General features: G+C 50.9%; 1 protein-coding gene across 1 annotated transcript; it reads left to right on the top strand.

The window, feature by feature from the left end:
- The first annotated feature begins 2361 nt into the window (after positions 1-2361).
- On the top strand, positions 2362-6701 carry SIX3 (SIX homeobox 3). Its single transcript, XM_026121197.2, has 3 exons — positions 2362-3396; positions 5239-5398; positions 5802-6701. The coding sequence occupies exons 1-3, from the start codon at positions 2636-2638 to the stop codon at positions 5901-5903; spliced, it is 1023 nt and encodes a 340-aa protein (XP_025976982.2). The 5' UTR covers positions 2362-2635; the 3' UTR covers positions 5904-6701.
- Positions 6702-27179: the final 20478 nt, after the last annotated feature.

Below are 27179 nucleotides of genomic sequence, written 5' to 3'. Positions count from 1 at the left end.
GCAGTTTGCACGTTTGTGGGAAAAAGGAAAGAAAGAAAGAAAGAAAATAGAAGCTGCTCTCTACGTATTTTGAAGCTCAACAAACTTCATCAGGAATTCTAATAGAGGGAGGCAACCTATAAGCAAATGACCAGAGTATGACCGTCTGGGACGTTAAAAAAAAAGAAGAAGGCCCATATGAATTTGATTCTAGAAATATACATTAGGGGAGTTTAATGTGCAGCTTGACGAAAAATGGAATCAAATATTAAGAAACTCCCGCAGGAATTCCTCCACCCTCCCCTCTGTAATCCTTTACATAAAAGGAAAGGATTACAAAGAAAAAGATTTTGTGTGTGTGTGTGTGTGTGTGCGTGTGTGTGTATTAAAATCTTTGGCTAAACATATTGTTGTCCAATTAATACCTCCAAGTCGATTTGTATTGGGGCTGAGCAGCCTCTTTCCCTCCTTAGCTGTGCAACGGGAAATATGAGCCAGGGAGGGAGGGGGGAAAAAAAGTTTTCCCCAAGTCTGTTAGCAGAAGTGTTTAAGCAGATCACTAAAAATTAAGAGGGCGAGTTATTTCCATTACGAATACGAAGCAATGTAGCACACCGATGACAGTTTAGTGGAAATCAGATGAATGTGTAATACAGCGAGCTCCTTCCAGTCCAGCAGCTCTTCCAACTGGACCTATTCATCTGCCACTTGGAATTATTTCACGAGGAGTGCGCTGTGAAAGGATCACAACCGGTTTGGAGCCCATCTAAAGAACTTCTACCACCCATAGCAGTATTATTATTATCCTCCGGATAGGGCAATTCACGCTATGTTTTCACATTTTAATTGTAATATCTCTCTTTCCCCCCCCCTCCTTCCCTCCATTGATGTCTGAAAGTAGTTTGGGCTCCAAGCCTCACCCCTCGATCTCCATCGGAATGCAGAAAAGATCTTTAAAAAAGTTTTGAATTCCTCAATGATTTTTCTTCTAGAAAGGCGGCTTAGGATAATTATTTCAGCTTTATTGAGGGCAGATTAGTTGAAGTCTGGATGCTGCGTTTCAATACTCGTTGTACATGCCTTTACAATGTCGGTATTGTTTGCTACTGTGTGTGAACCTATTCAAAATATACACTTTTTAACACCAAGCAAAGTCCTGTCTAAATATACACAGTAAGTCTGGAAAGATGTCCATGACCCGTACAAATCTCTGTAAATCACACTTCCATAGCTACAGAAACTAAACAAAAGAGTTACCAGCTCAAGATGCTGATTAAATCTTCTTAAAAGCAACATACCTAATAATAAATATAGTTGCGCGGCAGCAAGGTCTGGCGACCTCGCTAGCTCTCGCTGAGGGATGGACCCCAAACACAGCACGGATTTTCTTTGCTCCCAATTAAAGGAAAAAAAAAATAGGGGGAAACTAAGCGTGGGTGCAGCCCCGCTGTCGTCCGCCCCCCTTCGCCCCCCGGCCGGCGAGGGAGATGTGGGGCCGCGCGGGCTGCGCGGGTCCCCGCGCTCGGAGCAGAGAAGGGGCGACGGGCGGCGAAGCGGGGGAGGAGGAGGAGGAGGAGGAAGGGCAGCGGGAGAGCGAGGCGCGGCGGCGAGGGGGAAGAGCGGGCGGAGGGAAGCGGAAGCGGCGCGGGGCCGCGGCGCCGGCCCCGCCGCCCTGCGCGGCGCCCCGCGGAGCGGCGCGCAGCTCCCCGCGCGGCAGGTACCTCCTCCGGCGGAGGGGAGCGGGAGGCTGCGCTGCGTGCGCTGGCTCCGGGGAGGGTCAGCGGCCTGAGGATGGCTCTAATGATCTCATCTTTCTTTTCTTCCCCGGCACTATTAGTGCTCAGATAGGCAGAATGAAGTGAAACTACGTGCAAATCATGTGTAAATTGTCTCGGTTAGGAGCCCTTTATGCGGGCGCGTATCCCGGCCTGGCCCATTTACTTTCCCCCCATATCTCCTTTAGCTTTAACGAGGCTCGTTAAGATCACAATAATATTCCACCCTCTAATTGCTCATCCCATTCAACAAATACGTGCACACTGCTTCTCGCATTATTCGATCCCGTATTTAGGAGGGGTGTGGAGAGGGAGGGGGGAGAGACGGGGAGAAGGGGAAGTGCCGAGATTAGGAGTTGCAAAGATTAAAAAAAAAAAAAAAAAAAACCCACACGCTTTTCCCGCAGCCGCCCCGCTTCCCTCCCCCCCGCGCGTCTGGGCGCAGTGGTAAAAACCCTTCTTACGTACTCCGTAATGATTGGCAGGGCTGACAGTGATTGGCAGCGGCTGCCATGGCAACGCCACAACGACACGCAGGAGACCAATAGAAAAGCGAAACAAAATGTTTCGGCGCTGCACTCACCGCGGATTTAGGGGCGATATTATGAGGCTGTTGTCATTAGGGCGATCGCCGCTGAATCCCTGATCCTGCCTCGGCGGCGGCGCCGGGCGTGTGTGAGCGTGAGTGTGCGCGCGGGTGCGTGTGCAAGCGCGGGTGTGCAAGCGCGTGTGCGTGCGTGTGCGTGTGCCCCGTGCCTCTATGTGGCTGCGTGTGCGAGTGCGGGCGTGGATGCGTGCGCGGCGCGGGTGCCCTGTCCTCCCTTCTTCCTCCCTCTCTTTCTTTTCTCCGTGACCGCGCTCCCCCTCTCCCCGGTCATCCCATGGTGTTCAGGTCCCCGCTAGAGCTTTATCCCACCCATTTCTTCCTGCCAAACTTCGCCGCCGACCCGCACCACCGCTCCCTCCTTCTCGCCAGCGGCGGCGGCGGCGGCGGCAGCGGCAGCGGCTCGGGCTGCAGCCCCGGGGCCGGCGGCGGCGGCAGCTCCCGGGCGCCCCACGAAGAGTTGTCAATGTTTCAGCTGCCCACCCTCAACTTCTCCCCGGAGCAAGTGGCCAGCGTCTGCGAGACGCTGGAGGAGACCGGAGACATAGAGAGGCTGGGCAGGTTCCTCTGGTCGCTGCCGGTGGCGCCGGGGGCATGCGAGGCCATCAACAAGCACGAGTCCATCCTGCGCGCCCGCGCCGTGGTCGCCTTCCACACGGGCAACTTCCGCGACCTCTACCACATCCTGGAGAACCACAAGTTCACCAAGGAGTCCCACGGCAAGCTGCAGGCCATGTGGCTCGAAGCGCACTACCAGGAGGCCGAGAAGCTGCGGGGCCGCCCGCTGGGGCCGGTTGATAAATACAGGGTGAGGAAGAAGTTTCCGCTGCCCAGGACCATTTGGGACGGGGAGCAGAAGACGCACTGCTTCAAGGAGAGGACTCGCAGCCTCCTGAGGGAGTGGTACCTGCAGGACCCTTACCCCAACCCCAGCAAGAAAAGGGAACTGGCTCAGGCCACGGGGCTCACCCCCACGCAAGTGGGCAACTGGTTCAAAAACCGAAGGCAACGAGACAGAGCGGCGGCGGCTAAAAACAGGTCAGTGGGGGCGGCCGAAGCGGCGGCCGCCGAGCCGCGAGCACGCGTTTGCCTGCCCCCTTCCTCCCTCTCCTCCTCCTCTTCCTCGCTGCTGCCGGTGCCCCGCCGCCGGGCGCAGCTCTCCGCGTCAGCGCACAGCTGGGCAGGGCCGGGCGCCGGGCGAAGTTTCCCGGCGCGCCCCGAGCGCTGCGCGGCTCCCCAGGGGCTCCGGGGGGGGGGGGGGGGGCCGCGGCCCCTGCGCGGGTGCGGTTGTGTGTGCGGGCCGGGGGGAGCGGCTGCCCTTTCCCTCCGCCGGAGCCCGCGGCCGTCGCCGCTCGGTTTGGTTCTGATTTCGCGGAGGTTGCGCGGAGCTGAGCCCAGCCCGGCGCCGCCGCCGCGGGGCACCCGCGCACCCGCCAGGCCCCTCCGCGCCGGCGGGGAAAACGGAGAGGAGCCTCTCGGGGACGGGAAACCCTCCGCTTCCCCGTTCCCGTCCCTGTGTTCACGCCGCATGGCGACCTGGCCCTGCGGCCGAGTGCTCGCTGTGCATCTGCACTTGCATTCATCTGTATGTCTCTCGGCGTTGTTGTTGTTATTTTTTTTATATATATATCTCTCATTTGCCGTGGTAAAAGCGAACCTCCCTCCTTTTTTTCTCGCCACCCTCTGTAGAAGTTATTTTGCAATTGAAAACGGGCCCTTAATCCCGCTTGACTGGCTGTTTTAATTTTAATTTAGCTTTGGCTGCCACTGGAAGCGGGTAAACAAAACTTCCTTTTCTTCTAAATGCTGTCTCCCCAATTCTTCCTAATTATAGCGTTGATTCAAGATGCTGTAGGAGAAATGCAACCTAAAAGTGCCTCGCCATTTAATTTCCATTAAATGGAAAGCAGATCAGCTTAGGACTGTAAATAAACAGAAGTTGCCTACGGATGCTTTTGTTGACTCAGCGCTGTTGACAGCAGATGAATGCACCCGGAATTGTAAATGGGAGAAAAATCAAAGACGCTGAAATTAGACGGCTTAAAATAATGAGAAATGTAGAATAAAATGGCTACATTTTCCTGCTCGCTGTGGGCAGTGAAATAGAAAACAGCCTGTCGAGAATCAGTCGAGAGAGGAGTGTATTTTGGTTCACAGCGGCAGTGTTAGGTGCTGTAGGTCGTGCCTGGCTGTTCGGTCCGGGACTTTTAGCCCCTTCCCCGTGTCTTTGAATTACGCTTACACTGTGTTTTGAGCAGAATAAGCGGGTGCAGAGGAATATTCGCAACGCGACAGTGAAATTGAAAATTATTTATCGCCTCTTTTGAAAAATGCAGCGCGGCGATATACCCCGAGTGCTGACACGGCAAGGACGAGCACTCTGAGGCTGATTTTGGCCTTCAGACGGAAAAGGCAGCTAAATTCAGAGCGGGGAGAGATGCTGTGTTCCCGCTCGGCCTTTTGCATTTCGTCCGCAGCGCCGCGTCCCCGGGACGGTAGCGTCCCCGGTCCTGCGGCAGAGCCGAGGCAAACGTCTGTGCAGGGGAAAACACCCGGGCACCGCCGCATTCAGGAGCCCCGCGCAGCCCTCGCCTGCTGACGGCGGCGCCGAGCGCGCTCCGCGGCGGCTGCGCGGCGGCGGGCAGGCAGCGCCTCCTCCGCGCCAGGCCGGCGGCCCCGCGGCAGGGGGAGGGATGCGGAGCGGCGCGTTGCGCGGGGCAGCGCCTCCGCGCCGCCCTCCCCGCGCCCGGCTGCGCGGCGCGGCCCAGCGCGGCGGCGGCGGCGGCGGCGGCGGCGGCGGCGGCGGCGGCTGGGCGCTGCGCGGGCGCTGCGCGGCTCTCAGCGGGGCTGTGCTGTGTTTTGTCTCCCGGCGCGCTGCAGGCTCCAGCACCAGGCGATCGGGCAGAGCGGCATGCGGGCCCTGGCCGAGCCCGGCTGCCCGGCGCACGGCGCCGCCGAGTCCCCGTCCACGGCGGCCAGCCCCACCACCAGCGTCTCCAGCCTGACAGAAAGAGCCGAGACGGGCACCTCCATCCTCTCGGTAACCTCCAGCGACTCGGAATGTGATGTATGATATCGGAAACAGACAAACAAACACACACGGCCCGACCCCAGACAGCCAAGCACCCTCTCCCCGACCCGAGCAGAGCAAACCGAGGCAACCTAGGACCAGGACACCCGCACGCACGCACGCACACACGGCCAGGAGGGAAGGCGAGGCCAGCCCGACCCGCCAGACTAGCAAACAGACAGCCGGGGAGCAGAGGACCCGCCACCGCCACCGGCAGCCAACGCCACCACCAAGAGATGGAGCTAAAACTTCAGCAGTCACAAACGCTGGTGCTGTTGCGGGGAGGGGGGGTGGGAAATAATAATAATTATATATATAAAAAGAAAAAAAAGGAAAAATAACCAAGCGAAAGTGACAATTGTATTCTTTTTAGGACGAGCACGATTTCTCCTTTGCGCTTTTCCATGGACGCATTTCACCCACTTGCATGATGATGATGATTAAATTTGTATCTGGGAAAAAATATTCTCTGTAGTAAAGGAAAACAAACAAACAAACTCAAACTCCGATCGAATTTGTACAAAAAGCAAAAATAAAAAAAATTTTTAAAGGAACTCCTTGAAGAGGGAAATAACAAACGTTTATCGCCTTTTTGTTGGTCCTCTCTCTCTCTTTCTCTCTCCCTCTCCCTTTCTCTCTGTTTTTTTTAAGTCCAAGTGATGGTCCAGCCAAGATGCAATTTTCTGTTTTTTTGTTCAGCAGACAATCATTTTATTCGTAAGCACCTTTTTTTCTACACTTCTGTCACTGCCTATGTGGGTACTGGTTATAAATGTGGAAAAAGAATAGTTATGACTGTAACAGATTTTTATTTTTATTTCAAAATTTTATATGAATTATGTATATCTTAATGATGCGGTCATTTTCCCAGTTTGTAATATATGTGTAGAAATGCTTGTATATGATATTTGCTCTATTCTTTCTTTCTTTCCCCTCTCTCTCTGCCTCTCTCCCTCCCACCCTTTCTCTCTCTCTCTCCTTTTTATTTTCCTTGACTCGGTGTTCCTTGCACAGACTTAGCTGTCAAGATCTGACGTGCTAGGTTTTCAAAAGGGACCTCAGCGACAGAAAAAAAAACAGAAAAAGAAAAAAAAAGCTTAGGGTGCAACTGTAGTTCTCTTATGCAAAAGCTATTTTGAGTATTTCATAGCAGCTTTGGGGGGTCTCTTCTTAAACTCCGCGTAGGACGCTTAAACTATTGTTTCCTTAACTGCGTGTTTATCTATATGTACAAACTTTCTAAATCAAATACAGTATTCCATTTTCTTATCTACCCCGCGATGTTGGTGTTTCTGTCCGCGGCGAAGACGGGCGCCCTGCCCCGCGCAGGCGGCCGCGGGGCGCGGAGCCGCTCTCCGCGGGGGTGCGCGGGGCGCCGCGCTGCCCTGCGCGCTGCCCTCGGGCCCCCGCCTGCCCCCGGCGCTGCTGCCGCGGCCGCGGAGCGCAGGGGGGTGCCGGGGCCGCCCGTCTGCGGGAGGGGGGGCTCCGGGGAGCGCTCCGGACATTGCGGGACCTGTTTTGTAGCTTTAAGTGAAAACAAAAACATAAACTCCTCGCCCTGACCAGGCTGCAGCTCCTCCCCCCGCACCCGAGGTATATTGTAACGCGCTGAAAGAAGCCTTTATTTGCATGACTAACAGTAATTCAGCATCTTTTTTTCCTTTTTTTTTTGCGTTAAACTTTTGCTTTGCCCTAGGCAGATTGTTCAGCCGTGAATTAACGAGAGGTAAATTCTAAACTTGTTTTTACTTGAAAATACAATTTCGAAACTTACCACGGTTTTAGGGAGAAACGTGCCTGGAATTTCGTGACCATTCCCAAACCAACTCGGACTTCCGACCCACCGTCGTGCCGCCTGGGCCCTCTCCCCCTCCGCCGCCCCCTGCGCTGGGAAGCCGGGTTGGTCTGGGGGGAGCCGGGGCTTCCCCCCGCCGCCCCCCGCCCCGAGCGGCCGCCTGCGCAGCGCGGGGAGCCCCCGGGCGCCCCATCTCGCGCTGGGCCGCGGAGAGCGCAAAGATTTCCGCACCTTTCGCGCCCCCGCGGAAATCCCGCGGGTGCGTGCGCGGCGCCCTCGCAGCCAGCGCGTCTCCCCCGCGACACCCTTCCGGCTGCGGGACGGGGGGGATCTCCGTGCGGCTCCGCCGGGCCCCGCGGGGGTTGCTCCTGCGGCTCCCGGGGCTCCCCCAGCGGCGCGCTGCCCTCCGCGGGGGCCCGCGCAGCGCCCGCCGCCGGTTCGGTTCTCCCGGGCGGCGGCGCGGGCTCGGCTGGGCGAGCAGCTGCCCCGGGAGCTCTGTCCCCGCCCCGGCAGCCCCGGGGTTGTGGAGTTCACTGCCCCGTCGAGAAGACGGAGGGGGATGGGATTTAAAAGGAAAAAACTGCCTGGTGTGCAAACCCGGCCTTGGACGGGAACTGATGGGGAAGGGGGGAAAACAGTAGCACTCCCGTGTACCGTTTGGACGGGAGAAGGAGCTCATGCGGTGGGCTTAGCTCTCCCCCTCCCCGCGTGCAGCATTTAGAGGAGAGAAAAAATTATCCGGGAGGGGATAAAAGGCTCCCAAGTGATCGACACCCTCGCCCGAGTCTGGCGCTGGAGCGAGTCCTGCTCCTTCCCTCCCTTAGGTAGCGAAGGAGCAGGGGCCTTGCTAGAAGGGGGGGAAATCCCGGCCCCTAGAGACACCCCCCATTTGCGGTAGGAAGGCGACCTTCCGTGGTGGTACCTTATTTTTAAGTGCCATATTTCTGCTCCTCACTCGGAGGAGTGTCGTTCTGATCCTGCTTTATTTTTAACGGGATTTAATACCTCAAAAGATTCAAAGGCGTGAAAGTTCGGTTTTATTTCCTTTCTTTTCTTTTTCTTCCTTCATTTCCGCGTCTCGAAGCTGCGGCTAGAAGGCGTCGAGCCGGCAGCAGTAATTTCCCTCAGTTAAGCGCTCCTTTTTCGCCTTGCCTTGACGGCTTTGTGTTTTCGTCCCCCTCGATCGACCCCCCAGAAGATCTCCCCGTCGTATCGCGGCAGCTCTAGGAGGCCGGGGGCGGCCCGGAGCCTCACCGCCGCTGCGGCCGGCTGCGCCCGCTCCGCGCTGCCACGTCCCTCCCGTCGAGCCGCTGCGGCGGGGCCCGGCTCCCCTCGCCTGTCCAGGGGCACCGCACAGCCTGCGCGCCCCGAGCCGGGACAAGGGGGAGGCGCGGGGGCGCCGGCTCTCACCGCAGCCGGGGCCTTTGCGCGCTGCGTGCGCCCGCGCGGGGCCGGGGCGCGCAGGCTGCGCGGCGCCGAGGGCGGCGGCACCCGCCGGGGTCTCCTCGGTCCGGGGTGGAAATGATGCGAGTAACGGTACGCGGCTTCAAAGCCGGCCTCCGTCATACATAAGTGATGCTGTTTCAGGATTTGCATTAAAAACCTGAATGGCTGATTGAGGTGTAAATCTATGAAAATCTGCGTTTAAGCCTTCTCGCCCGCTAAGTCCGCCTGCCCCGGGAAGATAGGGCCTATCGGGAATGGCCAAACCGGAGGGCCCGGCTCCTACCTTCCGCGGGCCGATCGCTATCGACAGGCTCTCTCCAGCCTCAGTTTATTACCCGTGACAAGCCGGACTGTTGATTAAGATGAAATTACTCGGAAGCTGAAGTGCGGCTGATCAATATTTAGGCGAAAGCCCTAGGCCGGGAGGCAGATGGCGGCCGCGCTGCAGCTCTCCGCGGTGCCTCCGCGGCCGCCGCCGGGGCTGCGCGGCCGCGGCCACCTCGCCGGGGCCGGCCGCGGTGGGCACCGCTCCGCGCCGTCGGGGCGGCCGGTCGGGGCGGCCGAGCGGCCCGGCCCTCCCGCCCTCGCCGCTGCCTCTCTCCGAGGCAGCTCCCGGTTTCGGGGCACCGGCCCCCCGGCCCCGCAGCCCTGAGCACGGCCCGGGGTCTTTGTGCGCGCCGGGCCTGGCGAGGCCGCCGGTGACCTATAGCTCCGTCCCCCGATCAATTACCGCTGCCTTTCAGGGGGACTCGAGGCTGCTTGCCCGTTGCCCTTAATTTTTAGCACACCCAGATGAGGTTACAGCCCCGGCCCAAAGTAAAAGAAATGTGGACGTTGGTGCCCTGGTATTGCTCTGATTTCCTCGGTTAGCTGAGCACAACTCTCTATTCGTGTTTATTCATGCAGCTTCTTATTGAGCTCCACATCGCGCTGGCCTGGATTCCGCGTGCAGGAGAGCACAGACAAACGCTGCCTTTTTTCCAGAACGCACAGGCACACGCACACGGGCGTGCAGACACACGCACGCACACGCGAGTCCAAAACGCACCGGGCACCCGCGGCCTGCAGCAGCATCGCCTCCCTGTCGAGAGCCCTAAGATACAGAAGTTTGCAAATGGCTAAAAAAAATAAGGGGGGGGGGGGGAATGAACCAAAACATCCAGTTGCAAAATGAGCGAGGGATGGAGAAAGCAAGGAGGCGAAGGAGGGGAGAGAGAGAGAGCTGGGGAAAAAAGCACCGGGGATATTACCGACGATCACGCTAAATAGTCTCTTCTGGTACGGTAATAACAAAGTGCAGGGGCTGCAGGGACATAGCTATGATTAAATGATACTAAAGGGATTTGTGTTTCTGTGTCTAGGGGGAGGGACTTCTGTTCTGTTTTGTTTTCGGCGCTGTTCTTTTTTATTTTGAAGAAAGGTGTTTTCAGAGCAGTAGACTTCAAAGCGATTCGGCACCTCGGGAACTGCAAGAGAAGAAAGATGCAAAAGAGTAATGAAATAATGAAGGTTAGATGTAAATATCTGCAAGTGCGCGGTTAGAATCGCCTCGCTGTAATGGAGACGAAGTGGCAGGACCAGCTCTCCGTACGGCAGGCAGGTCCTTTGATGAACAGGTCTAAAGAGAGGAGAAAACTGCACGGGAAGTCAAGATTTGCAATATCCAAATCCAGAGTGCGACTGACTTTAATTCCAGCCCCAGCTATTAGAGGGAGGTTTAGCTCTACTGCAAATATTTGCTTTTTTGTCCCCATAGAAACATCATTACGGGAAGTTCATTTAATAATAAGGGCAATTAAAGAGTATTTTTCAATGAGAGGAGGAAAAATTGCTTTCCTACTGGAACAACCTCTCCAGCAATATCTGGCAACAATAAAGTAGCGTGTCAGCTTACTGCAATACACCGATTTCCAGACTCGCCATGACGAGTGCGTGTGCTTGCGTGGGTGTGAGCACACGCACACAGGTACGAGCTCCCATGGCCATGCACCGTGGGGCTGCACGCCTGCGCTGATGGGCCTGAGTTTGTGTGTATAAGGCGTACAGACACAGGCACGCACATATGTGTCGACACACTTACACGCAGACATATACATGCTTCCCCATCTCAAGATTAAAGTAGCTCTTGTAATATCTTGTAGAACACTAAATATTCCCCTTTAATATCTAAATAGGTCAGTAATATAGTTCAATAACGCTGGAGGTGTCTGTATATTTTCTCTCTTCAGTCTGTGATAAAACATTCTTTAAGACTATTGGGATTTTACACTGTAATTCTATTAAATAGTAATTGAAGGGTCGCGAGAGGCTATGATACAGGATCAGCAGTGTGTAAGCCGCCCGTTTGAACTTTAATTTGGAATCATAGGCAGATGGGATCACGGCCTCTTTGTGGTGCTTGCAGATTTAAAACTAGCCGGCACATGGAGGGAAAAAAAAGCCCTGCAATGCAGATTCATTCATTAAACATGAAAGGTTAGTGCAAGAGAGGATAAACTTTTAGACGGTTAGGTAAATACAGAATTTTTCTTTCCTCCCTTCACTTCCCTCCTACCATAACCCCCAACTATCTCAGTTACTGATTTTCGATTGTTATTACAAATAACTTTCCTTTATATCCCCAGTGGGGGTAAGTGTGCCTGAATCACTTATTTTTACCTGAATCACAGTCTATCTGTGAAACTTTTATTCCGCTTTCAGCCGGGGGGAAGCCGGGTTTATTTATTTATTTACTCTTCCACTGCCTTTCACTTGCCCCTCGTTTGACTGCTTTTAAAACTGTGTCCTTCAAAGGCCTGCTGGTGCCGAGCCCTGGCGTATTGCCGCGGACATTACAGAAAAAGAAGGAGCTGCTTTCAGCTAAAAAAAAAAGCGAAAAAAAGGAGTGTTATGAATTGATCTGCCTGAGTGGGGACGCGAGCGGTAAATGCGGTGCGTCGCAGGAAGGGCCGCGGGCGCCGCCGCGGGCCGCGGAGAGCCCCGGAGCGCAGCCCCAGTAGTTTGTGAGGGTGTGAGTGTGTGTGTGTGTGTGTGTGTGTGTGTGTGTATATGAGTGTGCAAAAGTGTGTGTCTGTGTGTGCGTGTGCGTGTGTGCTGGTGAACTCTTAGGCCCGAGGACATTGTAGTTCCACCTTGCCTGAAAACAAAAGATTTTCCAACTGCAAGAGTCACATCCTCCCCACCTCCGCCGGCTGTATCGCATTAAAGAGGAGCTTTCATTGTTTATTTCTAAATATTTGTGAAGCAGACAGTGTGCGGGTTAACCTAATTAACACATCCGTACTGTATATTCGTGGACCAAACGGAACGGCGAATTTCTAATGCGATGGCTGAACGTGATAGTCATTTCTGTGTTACAGGAGATTACAGCAACACTGGAGCATTTCCAGATTGTAGATGGTTTTAGATGTTGAATTTCCAGATGAGTATTTACCATCATAACTAATTTAAGACCATTATTAAATAGAAATTCTCAGCAGGGCTCTTTAATGATGGAACACGTTACTAATTACAGAGTTTACGCTCTGTTTTGGCTAAGCAGTCTAGAGGGATGGGATTGTGCTCTGCATGCAAAGCCAATATTACTAACGAGGAGGCATCATACCCCTAACATTTCAATCATACCATTAAAGAAAGCCACTTCCTGCCTTATCTGCGCGAGGCGGCGGCAGGAGCGGCGTGTTTGCCAGGCTCCCCACCACTGGAGCGAACAGGCGAGGGCGCAGGGGGGGCCCGGCCCCCCGCCCCTCTCGCCGGGCGCCCGCAGCGCCCCCGGCCGCGCTCGCCGCCCCGTCCTGCCGCGCTCCGCACCCGCGGCACCGCGCGCAGCGAGACCGCGGTCACCGCGGTGGCTGCTGCTCTCGCACCCCCCCAAATCACACTCGCACACACACAGGGGGGCTATGTAAAGAGGACAGGTAAGGACAGAGGTGTGCAACACCCGCGCACGCCGTGTAGGCGGAGGCTGGGGCTCGGGAAAGCCTTCCCCCCGCAGGCCGGCCGCCCCTGCGGGTCCTCGGGGAAACCGCGGCGCTCACATCGGAGCCCGGGGGGCAGAGCTGCACCCGGAGCTTCCCCATAAACCGGGGAGGCGGGTGCTGGCTGCTGGGAGAGCCCAGCACGGCCTCGGGAAGCGCGACCCCCGACGGCGGCTCCGCGGCCCTGCCGCGCGGTGAGGGGCGGGCGGCTGCAGCCCCGCGGGTCTGGCGTGCAGCAGCCCCCTCGCCTCGGTGCCTTTGTCTCCTGGGTCATTTTGCACGTGCGGAGTTGGCACTCGCCTGCCCCAACCATTTCTTTGGAAATACAATAGCCCTGGAGACAGCGTGAAATAAAGAAGAGCCATTGTTTATTTACTCATCCCAGGAGCGGGGCGCCTGAAATTACATTTAGTTTTACTGACAGTGGCAATTTTCTTCTTACCCATCCACTTCCCAGCCCACCTCCTCCCTCTCTCCAGGTTATGGAGCACACTGTTGCTTTCAGACAGGGTGTCGGTGCCATATTTTCGTTGCCCTTGAAAGGACGACAGACTGTACTCAGCCTATTTTCGTTCTCGCTATCCGCTAATGTATTTGATCTAGACGATTAATAAGTACCGAGGACAGGTTTGCAGTAACCCGCTATTAAATTCAATGGGAATTTTGCCCGAGTAAAAACTTTTTGGATTGGCTCGTTCACTCTATCCACCTATCTTGAAAAGGTGCAATGTCCATTCTCCCTACGGATATACACCGTTGTACACAGAAACACACGAACGTATTTGTCTCTTTTCACACACCTGCGTATTGCAAGCGCAGTTGCGTATTTTCCATTTTTTCCCCCAACGCGGCATTATAGCATAGGAAAATCAAGGAGGTGCAAGAATATAGACCAATAGCCAGAGGCGTGAAAGGTTTTCCTCTCTTCCTCCCTTTTAAAGAACCCTTTCATGCCATCTAAACAACAACCCGAACATAAAATCTTCGGATGGATTTGAGGGAAATTAAATTGTCTTCCCCTACTGTGTGCTTGTGAGCGAGTCAGGCTGTGTTAACTGTTCTAAATGGATTCTCTCGGTTTGTCTACTTACGTGTTTCACTGTAGCATGTCTTGTTAAATAACACAGAATGTGGCACTTGGTGTAAATCTGGCCGCTGTTCTGGGGCCTTTCTGCTTCCCGGTGTCAAGGAACTTCATCTCGCCTTTGTGCCTGTGTGTGCGGTGTGTGTGCGGTGTGTGTGCTTGCTCCTAACCCGGGTGCAGCGCGGGGAAAAGGGGAGCTGCAGAGGAGTTTGCTCCCTGTTGCTGCAGTGCGCACTTGGGAGCCCGGCGAAGTGTGTTTTTGCCCAGGACTGGTGGTCCCCGACCCTCTAGGCAAAGCTAAGCGGAAGACAGATCCTAAAGGCGTGCACTTATCCCCCCCCCGGCATGTTGGCTGGGAGCCACCGACCCTTCCTACAGGCGCCCTTCCGTCCCGCTCCATTCCGAGGCAAGGAGGAGAAAAAAAGCACGATTTATCCGAATTTGGCTGCTGCACTAAGGGGATGACTATCCAGAATAACGCATGTTTCTCGGCAGGGCCGCGGCCGTGCCTGCGAAGCGGGGCGAGCTCCCTCCCGCAGGCGCGTAGCGGCCGCTCGCCGGCACCCCGCGGGCCCCCGCTGCCTGCGCGCCCGCGCAGCTCCCCCGGCCGCGCCGTCGGGGCGCCGCCTCCCGCGCTGGGGGTCCGGCCAGGGAGGGCAGCGGCCGCGGCGCTTGGCAGGGAGCTGCACCGGCACGGCCGCCGCGCCTCCGCGGGTGCCCCGCTGCCTTCCTGCGCGCCCGCGGTCCCGGAGGGGCGGTGCTGGGGGCCCCGGCCGAGCCTGCGCGGAGTCGGCGCAGGCCCGGCGGCGGCAGGGCCGCCGGCCCGAGGGGAGGGGCGCCAGGGCGGCTGCGGGGCACCGGGGGCCGGGGCGGGCGCTCACGGGCCGTCGGGGCGCGGGCGGCAGCCCGGGGCGGGGGCGCGCCCGGCGCGGCCCCGGCGGTGCCCGCCCCCACGGGGCGGCGCAGGCCCCGCGGCCGGGCGCGGCGATGCACGGCGGGCCCCGGCGGCCGGGGGGGGCCGCGGCGGGCGGGCTGCTCGCGGGGGCGGGCGGGTGCGCGGCCCTGCGGCCCGGCGCGCTCCTCGCCGCCACCTCCGGCGCCGCAGCCCGGCGAGCGAGGCGCCGCTCGGAAACCGGCTCGCTCTGTGAATAACCTCTGACGTCCCCACAAAGACGCCCCTCGAGGGGAGTTTATTAGCACGGAGCCATTTAAGCAGATGTCATGTTAGCGTCCCCCTGACATTTGGGTGTCACATCTCTCCCAGTGAATTGCTAATTGTCCTCCCCGCGCTCGGTAAGCATCCCGCCCCATTGCCTGCGCTCCCGAGAGTCGCTGCCGCAAAATAAGGTACCTGGCAGACGGTGGTGGAGCGGCGGAGACCTCAGCGGAGCACCGCCGCCTCGGCCCCGGCGCCCCCCGCCTGCCCCGAGCCCCGCAGCCCCCTCTGCGCCCCTCCGCTCCGTTCCGCCGGCTCCGCAGGCCCGGCCGCAGTCCCCCGCCCCGGCGCCCCGCCCCCCACCCCCCCGCCGCGGGAGCCTCCGCCGTCCGCCCCCCCGGGCCCCGGGGCAGCGCGGCCGCCGAGCGCTGCCCTCCCTGCGTCTCTCCCCTTTCTGCATAACACCCTTCCCCAGCTCCTCCGAAATGTTTATTTTGCCTCGAACAAAAGGTGTGTGTGTCGGGGTGGGGGGAAGCTGCCAATTTCCAGCGAAGTACAGGCACGGCAGTGACATCTGTCATTTTCTGCAGACTTCGGATGCGGAAAGCAGGGGTGTGCAACGCCGAGCCTCTCCTCCTCATCCCTCGGTGCAGGCACCAACTGCGGAAAGGCTTTGCAGCGACGAGACAAAACAGCCCTGGAGAAGGGCCGTGCAGCTGAGCGGCTCGCTGAATTCGCCTCACCTGTGTACACAGGGTTTCATATTCATATCCGTTGTCTGTAGATTGATACACAAGCTCTCGCCCTTGCTAATTCTCAATAGATACAGAGATAACTAATCCTCCCGGATAGATAGACGCGGGGAGATTACGCGAAGGCAATCTATCTATCTGCCTGTATATACACACACATATATACACAGACACACGTAAAGCGATTTCCCGGGGTTTCTTACATAGGAGTACACAGAGGTAAACAGACACAGAGCCGGATACCCAGCCTACCAGATGCAGAAATACTCTGTGAGAACGTATTACTCACATATTTGAGGTTACCTTGCATTTTAGTTTTCATGTGTTGCACTCACTTTCTCGCCCTCTCCCTCGCCACGATGTATCCGAGTTATATACAAACACATGCAATCTTTCTTTAGAGAGGGAAACCACGGAACGAGGGTGAGGGAGGCGAAAAATGAGGTAGATTTGGAGTCCTTTAGAAAAACAAAACAGCAGTTGAAATAATTTAGCTGCTGAATAGAGAGACCTATTTGGCATAAACGGAGACATTATTTTGATTATCCAGAAGCGCACCCGTTCTTGAGCCATCATTTGCGGTTCGGGTTATCTGGGCTTCGCTCGGGCTGGATTTGGCTTTGTTCTGCTTGTTGAACGTGGATGTTTGACGGATGGCGGTGGCAAAACCCAGCGGCCTCGGGGTGCCGAAGTGTCGCCCGGAGTGTGCCCAGCCACCCCGCGGCCGGGCGGGGGGCCCAGCCCCACGGCGACCAGCAGCGGAGGCGGCTATGGGGCCGGACGAGCGCCCTGCCTTGCAGGCTGCCCTAGCGCCGGGGTGGTGTGGGCTGAGTTTTGTGAGTGTTGCTCACTGGCCGGCAGCCCCCAAGTGCCAGCTCGCTCCGCGGTGCATATTAACCATCCTCGTCTTCCAGCGAGGGGGAGCCGCTACCACCCGAGCAACAACAAACTACTTCTGGAAAACCCTCTCCCGCAGCGGGTCTTTGGAGGCAACGAAGCTCCAAACTCGGATGCCTCCCACCTGCGGCTTCCCAGGGTCCTGATGTCCTGAAAGTGCCCGTCCTATTTGTAATCTTTGCTCGGCTATTAGCAACACAACGCACATTGTTCTGCACAAGAATAATCCCGCATGAATTAGCTCTGCGAGAACTCTCCCCCCCCCCCCGCCCCCCAAAAGGGTACATTCACCCTGTTCCTGCCCGGGCGGTGAGCAAGGTTTTTCCTTGATTGGAAACTGTAATTTTCTGGGGGGGGGGAGGGGGCAAAATTTGTCACTGAACCTGGGTCAGAGGAGAAACGTAGCTCACGCTCCTTCGCCAAGATTTTCCCCTTCGGCTAATGACTTTGTCTTGTATTAGTGAAGTCGCTAAGACTTTTTTTTTTATCTGCAGGTCCTGAGCAAATGTTCAAGAATCCTTCAATTTTGCACCTCTCTGCTGCGGTTGTGAATGAGTCAGTCGCTCACTCCGAGAATTACCTTGCAGCAGAGGGGAAACAGCTCCCTGCAGACAACTACGGATTGTGCATTAGGAAACAGCCTCCCGAGCGGTATTGTTCAGACTGACGCTTACTCCTCTCATTACTCAATCCAGATATTCCTCGGTGTCATGCAACATGCTAGCGTTGCATCTCGAGAGGGGAGAGAAAAGTCCGAAGACCTGAAGGCGATGGGCTGGGAAGTGCAGGAGGGAACCCAACAACCTCTTCCTCCGAAAAATAAATAAATAAATAAATAAATAAATAAATAAATAAATAAATAAATAAATAAATAAATAAACCCCAAACCCTCGCACCAAAATAAAACACAAAGTAAAACACAAATCTATACGTAATCAATACTGATCTGAGACCAATCTGTTCCTCCCTGGCCGCATGCGGCTCCCAGGGCTGCAAGTGCTTGTGATTACATAGAGTAGGAGGGTCATTTTCTAACAAGGGTGCTCACTGTATTTGAGCTCCAAATTATCTAGAGAGGACAGATGGCCCTTCTGATCTTATAATGAGAGCAGGGAGTGATTATCAGTCTGAACCAAAAAATGATGCTCTGCTGACATATTTTCACAGTTCTGAAATCTGTGCTTGCACTTATGCCTCGCTTCATATCCCTCTTCGTTTCATTTAGGCACCGTTTGGGATTTTGGAGAGCTGTTCGAAATCCGTTTATTTATCTCTCTGTTTCTGTGTGTCTCCGTCTCTCTCTCTCTGCATGTATCTATCTAGGACATGTGTACAGACACAAAACAAAGGAAAGCAAAAGGTCACTTCACAGGAACTCTTAAGCCAAATCACGCTTGGCAAAATATTTATATATAAATATATGTGCCAATAATTAGGAAGCCCAGCTGCCTCCCGGATGCTTAGATTTTATGCTTGCTTTTTGGCAGTTTTCTATAGCTGTTGCATTCCATCTTCTTAATTATTGCAATACATGGTGAGTCAGCCCAGACCCGAGCTCCCCTTCAAAAGGAAATTTTCGTATCGGTATATGCACATACTTGCTTTTTATTCCCTGCTATAACGATTTTTTTCAGAAGTGTCCGTAGCACCCTGTAGCAGAGGGTAGGATCCCTTCAGGAGGAGAAATAGAATCATGATGGCCCGGTAAATTTAAAGCGAAATATTTTTTCACTTACAGATTACTGTGACTTTTTATCTTAAGAGCGGTGTTAGTTCATCTCTACTTAGCACAGAAAGCATTACATAGAAGGAGGCCCGGGAAAATTTCCAAAATAACTCTGGCGACTGTCAGGAATCGGATCTCCCTCCCTCTCTTCCAGTCCCTCAGAGGTGAGTTTGCAATTGCAAAGAAGTTTGGTCAGTACAAACAAATTAAATCGGGAAACTGTTCAGTGGTTACACAGTCATTTCACTCTCTTATTTACACTGTAATATTGCATTACCCTCTAATTGTCACATATACTTTTCACTCGCCAAATATGAAAGACAAATATTGGACCCATTTAACGTTGCACCGCTTATCAGACCGAAGCGGTGGGCGAGGGAAGCGTTTTCGGCGTGTTCATGCTGCCACCTACTGGCCAGGCAGCCGTGAGCCTCTCCTCAGCCTGCAAACTCCTTCCCTGTTTTCGCAGGAGAGGAAAGGTCTACGGCAAGCGAATGCATACGAAGATAAACAGGGAGAGCCTCGATAATGTCTCAATAGCACTGCGAAGTCGCCACCCCGTTCGTTTTAGGCACAGGGAATAATTCCTCTTTTCCCCGGTGGAGCTGCGCTCATTCCTCGCAGCTAAGCGTACGCATGCGTCTCTGCAGACTGCAGCTCTAGGGGCAGGGTGGTCCTTACATCTACAAGGAGGGTATGTTTTGGGTGCCGACAGATTCTAATAACATGAGCGATGTCGAACAACCATTTGATCTGCAGAAAAGCGTGGTTTAGCTGCTCTATATCGTTAATAGTGTCATGTTTAAAGGCAGCTCTCCCCCGACTTTTCCCCACTCCCTTTTCCCTTTTCAGTCGCTGTCTGAGCTCCATCCCCAAACCGTGGCAGGAGGTTTTCCATACTACAGTAGCGTGGTTTAGTCTATATTTTGTGAATGCTTTCTCTATATTGTATTCTGTTTGCATAGCAGAAGCATTTTTCCCTGAGGTGTCATCTCACGCTATTGTCTGTTTATTTTTAAATGACTACTGTTTTGAAATAAGGACAGCATCTAGTAATTCTATCCCACAAAATACATACCATATATGCAAACAGCTTCTTAGGACAACACGGGCTAAGAGAAATGGAGAGAGCGATACTTAACATTTCCACCTGTAGATTGTCTGGGCTAGATCCATAGGGGGATTAGCTTTACTGAGGCTTGAGCTAAACCAGGAAGCTAGTAAGTCTCTCAGGTCCCTGAGATCCCTGCAGTAAAGCCTCCACAGCACCTACATTGCAGATGCTCAGCGTAGAGCAACCACCCACATTCTGAGGGCATGGAGGAGCTTTGGGCTTCAGGCCCAGCAGGTGCCTCATGTTAAGGATCTCTTTCCAGAGCTCACCTGCAGGCATTGATTCAGCCCCTTAAAAATGCTGCCACCTCCCTGCTTTCTTGGGATGTGGGAGATTGGGGATTTGATTTTTATTCCTGGCCAGGGAGGGTATAGTCACAGCTAACTGTAGAAAATGTCTTTTATTGTGTGAGGAAAAACCTAATTTGAGGAAAGGACTCCTGATTGAGAGTGCCAGCTGGATTGGCCACTTCTCTACAGTGCAGAATGACTTATCTAAGTTCTAATTCCTTTAGCACCTTATGGTTTATCTTTGGGCATAGGTTTTTGCAGTAGCCTTTCTGAGTTGCCTTACCTCCTCTATTTGTAACTCTGTTTATCTGGTTTAGGCAACTGCCAGCACCATGTACTGGCTTCTGTGGTCTTTAGTACCAGGTATCTCCACTTAACTGCATTCAAGAACCCAAAGTTGAGAACTCCACTCAGTGGGAGGACATCAGCAAAGTAAGTGCTGCAATGCTGAGCTGAGATTGGCCCTCTGGAATAAGGCACAGGCAAAGCTGAACAGTGTGGTCCCCATGCAAGGAAACAGAGTCTCAGAGAGGAAATGCCGTGCCTGACATTGTACAGCTAATTGGGGAACAAAGCATCAACCTACAAATTCCTGTTTGGCCTTGCTTTCTTGACTATCCAAGAGAGTACTTTGCATGCCATAGGTCTCTTTAAGGATATTTAAAGACTTATCATTCATATCTTTAAACTGTAGGTTTCTAAAGTAAAACCACTTGGTATTTACAATATACAGGAAAGATGCATGCTCTGGTGAAACCCCTCTGTTTATAGACACTCTGTGTGTTTTGACAGATAACTTCAATGAGACATGAGCAGAAGAGTGCTGTGATGTGAAACGCTGAAGGTCGGCAGAGAGGTTGCCCCTTTCTCCAAAGATCTCTGAACATTCCTCTGTCTTTATGTGCTGCTTGTTTATGATTAAGCAACATGGTGCTAGTTGTACCTCTAGGAAAAAGCTGCAACAGCTTTTGGCTCTTAAAAGTGGCTTTGGTCTAACTAGCCACCCTGGGAAGATACCTGACACCTGCTTTGCTTTTATCGCTGATAGTTTGAGTTTGAATGTCAACAGAGATTCTCTCTCAGCATATTTGAACAATATCATCACATGAACAGAACATCATATTTAAAAGTATTAAGCAGGACCATTGAAAATCAGTGAATCATACTTGTCGGGCATGCTGTTTTGCCAACGTAATGTACACATGCCTGCTGTGACACGTGATCATTTGTTTTTTAATCCGATAGTCGCTTTCACTTACAAAATGCATTAGCGCATTATGATATAGCGCTGTACTGCAGCGTACGCTAGCTGTGTGTGTTTAGCTTGCGCGTTGCTCTAAACTACCTGTGCCTCATAGGTTGAACAGATGGCCATAGAAAATGTTATATGATATCTCTGGTTAAATGCCTCTCTGCATAGTTATTTTTGGGCAGTACAGCATATGATCATATGCATCCTCTGTGCTTGAGTTGCAGGCGTAGTCTCTGGACAGAAAACACAGCTGAGGCAACTCCTCAGCTTGAGTTGGGGTGGATGACAAAGGCTTGTGTCATTTTATGACTGCACATCTGAATGATTCAGAAAACATAGCAATGGGCTTTGTAGTGAGACAGTTAGCTAGCTTTTATTAAGTAAGAGATCATTTTTATTTAAGAGGACGATCCAGAATCTTGCGTAAGTGAAGACGTTGTGAAGGATTCTGATAAGTCCAATGGGAAAAAGAATCTTATTGTTGTTTTAAATGATGTTCAGCATATGACACTGTGAAACATAATAAGTAGCCTGAACATCTTGCTGCATCACTAGTTCATCATAATACAATTCTTTTTTCCAAGATGGTTTGCAATACTTCTTGTACTAATGTATAAGTGGTAGTTTTAAGTCAATCGATGTTTGCTGTTTGGCATAATTAGAAGATTTCAAGACTGTGGGATTTTATTCTGTGGAAATATTAGCATTGTAATCTTTTCTGTCAAGACAAGAAAAAGGCAAAATTCTGAAATTTTAGGTACTCAGGAATATCTACATGACCTACCAAAATATTCCATTTCAGTAAGGCTGGAACACTCCATGCTGGTAAGGCTTTCTTTTGACTTAATAATTTCAAGTTTTTTATTCTATTAATCTAAATAAAACCAAATAGAAACATGTCAACCATTTAGAAGTGAAATGTTCCAATGGATTTTCTTTACAAATTTCAGCAACCATTTTTGAAATTGACAATTAAAACATTTTTTTTTACCACCTCTAATTGCCAGATAATAAAGTGGTGGATAAAAGAATAGGAGACTGATTGCTCTACAAAACAATCATTTACACTGAAACTGATCACTCTTAATATGATTTATGTGCTAAAATATGTGTATAAATTGTGAAACATGGGAACTTGCATTTGATTGAAATAGTATTCAGAGCTGGATTATTGAGATTTTAAGAACTCTTTAAGTAATATACTATCTAAACCAAGATTTCCCACAATCAGATAAAGCACAACGGAATCAACAGGATTTTTTTTTAATTATTATTACTTTGTTTCAAAAAGAGGAAAAAATATCCTGTTTACCATGTAATAATGCTCCTTGGTCTTTAAAATTATCATGAAGTTAGGTAAGGAGGAGAAGCTTTGCTGTACACCTTCACATGTAAGCTGCAAACCCTACTTCTCATACTGAACATCTGCTTGGGAACTACTTGGGCTTTCTGCATGGATCTGGCCTACGTAGTCTTGAGCTGGCAGTCTTACGCTGTAGAAGATGTGGTTAAACAATACATGCTAAAGAATCACCTGTTCAAGAGTCAAGTCTCTAAATTCCTTGCAGAGCTGCGTACCCTGATGTGTAGCTGCTCAAGTGCTTGAAAACTTTTTTGTCTCTTTCCTCCAGATTTTATTCAGAGGACTTTAAATATTTTTCTATCCATTCACCTGAACTATATCTGGTGAACTACCTACTCCTCTGATTTTTCCATGCTTGTACCAATGGGAAGCATAAAATGAAGCCTTGGTCTCATAAGGGGCCAAAGCATATCTGTGCTAAATTTGATGCTGCAGACTGGAAAGATGGATTCTGAATGAATGCCAGTCTTAGCCCTCTGATATGCACTTTTAGAAAATGCTCCATGGACCATCTTCCCTTCAAATATATTGAAGTGACATCTTTTCTGGCCCCTATTGGTTTCTGGTTTGGCTAATCTAGTTTTAGCAGCAATCATAAGTGGTGTAGGAGATATTGTGCATTTTAGAACTGAAGCTTTGACATGATACAAGTTAGACCTTGTTGAGCAATCTGAATGATCCAGTGTTTTATGGCTTTCAGATGTTCTTGCTGCAGCATAAAGGCCCATAAATATTTAGAACAGACAGTCTGTGGCCTATTTAAGCCTATTTTATGTAGCATTACTTTTCTTTACTGAATTTTGTTATTCCACATATAAGTGCATCATTTTAGTTTCCAAAGAGGAAGCACTTTTATTTTTGTCTGTCAAGCTTCTTGTACCACAGAAGCATTTGAGTTCATCAGAAGATGAATTCTATTTTAATACTCTCACAAACTGCAAGATATCAACAAAGATTAGTTGAAGATAAATAAAGAAATAATCTATGACAGCATCGAGAGTGATTTCCAGAATTTTAAATACTTGTTAAAGGCTTTGCCATATTTCACTTCAATAAACATCATGCTCCAGTTACTACTTGAAACCATAGGGGCATTATCCTGTGCAGCACTTATCAATATTTTAACATGTGAAAATCAAATGATGTTGAAACATTGAACTATATTTCCATCTGTGCAAGCTAAAATGGTACAAATGCATCCCGTGTAATGGAATACTACATCCCCAGTTACTTTCTTACAAGTGATACCTGATTCCTCTGTATTTTCTGTAGTTGTTTCCATTGCTCTGATGGTGCCCAGAGGAAGACTGTCTTTTAAAATTAGAGATTATAGCATTTAAGGAGTTTTAACCCAACTTGCTATAAAACAGGAGACAAAAGTCCTTTGAACATGCTGCTAAAATTGAGAGCTAATTTTCAGTTGCCCTTGACTTGGTGCTAAATTTATCTTTGCACATGCATTTTGTGTGCAAAGGGGAATTGGTACCAAATGACGACCTAGAGAGTGGCTAGAGCCTATAACAGGGAACACAGCAGAAATTCACTGCTCATGTAAGACAGTTGGGGAGTTTGTGCCCACTGGACAAATGATCTGCGTTGTCCATGTACTGCTTAACTGGCAATAACAAAAGAGGATTGCACGGGCCAGCCAAAGAAGGAGGTTGCTGTCATGGACTGAAGCTTTTGGTGGGGTTCCTCTGCACAGTTCCAGATGCACTGCACTGCAAATGAGTGTGATACAGGTGTGACTGCATGGCAGTACGAGGCCCCCTGTCAGATGGCAACCGTATTGCTCAGTGAGTGACTCGAGAGTCTGTGTCCTAGCAAGATGTTCCTTTACCAGCAACCCATCACAGATTAGTATGACTGATACTCCTTCGCTGATTGCTGATAGTGTGGATCTCGCTTCCATGTGGTCACTGCCTTCCTTCTCTTGGCTTACATCATGCTGGTTTGTTTTGCTGCACATTCACCTTATTTCTTCCAGCTTTCCTACCCAAGGCCTTGGGTTTACTTCCTTGTGTGAGCCAGCCGTCTGTCTCCTTTTCTCTTGGAGCTATCTGCAGTTTTCTTTCTCCATGGTCAGGTCTCCATCTTTCTTGTATGATCTCTGTCTGAATGAATCTTGGACTCCTGCCTTTTGCCATTGCTTTATAAAAGGATTTGATGGGTACCAAACCTGCTACTTGTGTGACTGCCTGAAGAAGTTTTTTTAGGGTGCTGCTTATTTAGTTATACTATTTCTCTGTCTTGTCATACTCCTACTAGGCTGTAGCATCAGGTGAAGCAGAGTTTTGATTCTCCTGCCCATTTTTTCTGTGCTAATGGGAGGGTAAATTGTTATGCTCCAGTGTCACGGGACTGCATTCTTTTCCCATCTGATTTTATGTCTTTCTCCCCATGTTCAGATAGACCAATGGATCAAACTGAGACACAACGTAAAGGGAAAACAGCCAGCGGTAGCTGCATCACTATGTCTCTTTCTGTGGCTATCGCTCCTTTCAGTTTGGCCTGTGTTAGAAGCAGTTCCATGGGCTTCACCATGGAGTTTATTTTTAACTTCAGATTGCATTTTGTATTCTTGCATTGTGTTAGCATCCTGGACAAAGCGGAAAGTGATGGTTCTCTCCCTTTGCACATTAATATAGTGTCATATGGCAATCAGATTTACACTTTGCAGTGCCCTGCTGTCCAGCAATGGACCACATTCCAGAGTGCCAGTTATACACATGTAAAGTGAGAAAGCTTCTCTCATTTCATGGGTTGCTCATCTTTGCCCACTGACCTTAAATTGGTTACACTGAATACAATCCATCTTTAATCATATTTTTCCAGGGCTCTGCTGACACTGCTTTATGTTGTTTTCTGTTCTCCTTATGCGGATATCTATTAGCTGTCTATTATTGTTGGTCCCCAGTGTTTCTGGGATTAGATTTCAGAGGGTTTTCCATCCATCTAGAATTGACTTGATCTATTATCCATCAGCCTGTAAGTGGCTATAAGTACATCTAGTAGTACAGGTGCAACAATTTGGTCAACATATTTCTTCTACAATGTGTGCATCTAGAGCATCTTTGGAGCTTGTGAAGTTATACAACAGATACTGCTTCCTGCATCAAAAGACTAATCCAGGCTAGATCCCTGTTATCTTGGGATAATCATAGTCCTAGAATATAACATGGTTATTTTTGCAATTCTCTGCCTTTTTCATGATTGCTGATAGGTTGATCATTGTCCCTTCTTGCTTTCCATTAGACCCTGATATCTGCATTTTCCACTTGTCTGGCTGGCTGGCTACCTGTTTTCCTTTAACTGACTTTTGTCATTGTTGTGACCCTTTCCCAGATGGTTCAGCTATGTCTCCCTCTCCTTCTTTTCTGTAATGGAGAGTCCCAGGCAACAAAGTGAGTTACGGTGGTGGGAGAAAACAGCTGTGACTGGACATGGGATATCTCTTAGAACTCTATGAAGACTCACTTGGTTACCAGGATCCTCCAGGGAAGATTGCTCTACTGACAGCATTTCAGCAAGCAACAGTAGAAGGGAGAAACTAGGCCTTTTTGTAATATTTTGATTTTTCAGATTCTTTCACTGATTACCAGCAGATAAATCCCAAAACACCAGTTAAAGCATTTGAGCTTCTGAGAAGATCCACTGAAGTTAGGCATTGAGAACACAGGGACTTTTGAGAACGAAGTCTGGCCTGGAGTTTGTGCTGGAGATTATTAAGACAACTCTAGCTAAACAGTAAAATCAATCTTTGATCAGCTTTTGATTGTAAATGATAGATAAATGTTTTTTAACTAAGACTGGAGCAGATCTGTGGTACCTGGATATTCACTCCTGGGTTCCTGCAATGAGGCTGGATCTGGAGGCAAATAATGGCAGGTGAAGTGCATGAGAGTGACATCAAATTTTCCATGTATGAGTCTAGGTGACCCTGACTTCTGTCAGCTCTGTGCCCCCAACTTACAAAGCCTTCAAAGTTACAACTGGATGCCAGAGTGATCATCTCTGTTAAGTAAATGAAGGCTGAAAGTATTTGCCAGATGTTATAACCTATTCCAATGGCCAGGCAGTGTTTTAGGTGGGTTTTTCCATCTTTTTCTCCTAAAGGGACAATAAAAATAGTATTTACTATAATTGTCTTATAATTATCCCTCATACTTAGCTCGCTATACAAACTCGGTTCCTGTTTCCATGTTTGTGCAAAATTTTTTGATCTGGAAATCCAGCATTGCTGGAGGTCTGAGTCCCCAGTCCTGTTTTCTTAGTGTCCTTAGTGTACTAGGTGATGCTGTGTTTGTCTGCTCATCACATTCTTCTCCTTGCCGTGAACCTCCATAGACTGACAACTGTCACACTCTTTCTTGTACTATGGGTAAAGTAATGCTGCAGTGAGATAGCAGATAAAATTCAATCTAAATAAATGCGAAGTGATGCATATGGGCACAGAACAATCTTAACTTGCCATATAAGGTGATGGCCTAAATCTACAGTGTCTCTTTGCCATGAATACTGCGCTTTGTTCTGGGCCCCCCATCTCTGAAGAGCAGAGCTGGAAAACGTTCAGAGAAGGGTGACAAGGATGGTAAATGTATGGAATAGCATCGTACAAGAAACAACTAGGTAGGCTAGGACCCTTTAGCTCAGAAAAGAGGTGACTTGGGGTGAGGGGGGAGATATTTTACATGCTGTAAAAACAAAGGTGTTGGAAAAGGTGAATAAAGATCCACTGTTTGTCAGTTCCTCCAAAATAAGAATAAGGGCCCATCAAATAAAACTGTCAGGTGGAAGACTCAAAGCAAAAAGAAGAAAGCAGTCCCTTATGCAACCTGTCTATAAACTGTAGAAACTCACTGTCTTAGGATGGTGTGGATGTTGAAAGTTGATCTTGAT

This window comes from Dromaius novaehollandiae, chromosome 3 (genome assembly GCF_036370855.1).
Source record: "Dromaius novaehollandiae isolate bDroNov1 chromosome 3, bDroNov1.hap1, whole genome shotgun sequence".
Classification (NCBI taxonomy): Eukaryota; Metazoa; Chordata; class Aves; order Casuariiformes; family Dromaiidae; genus Dromaius; species Dromaius novaehollandiae.
This window is presented reverse-complemented; position numbering and strand designations above follow the sequence as displayed.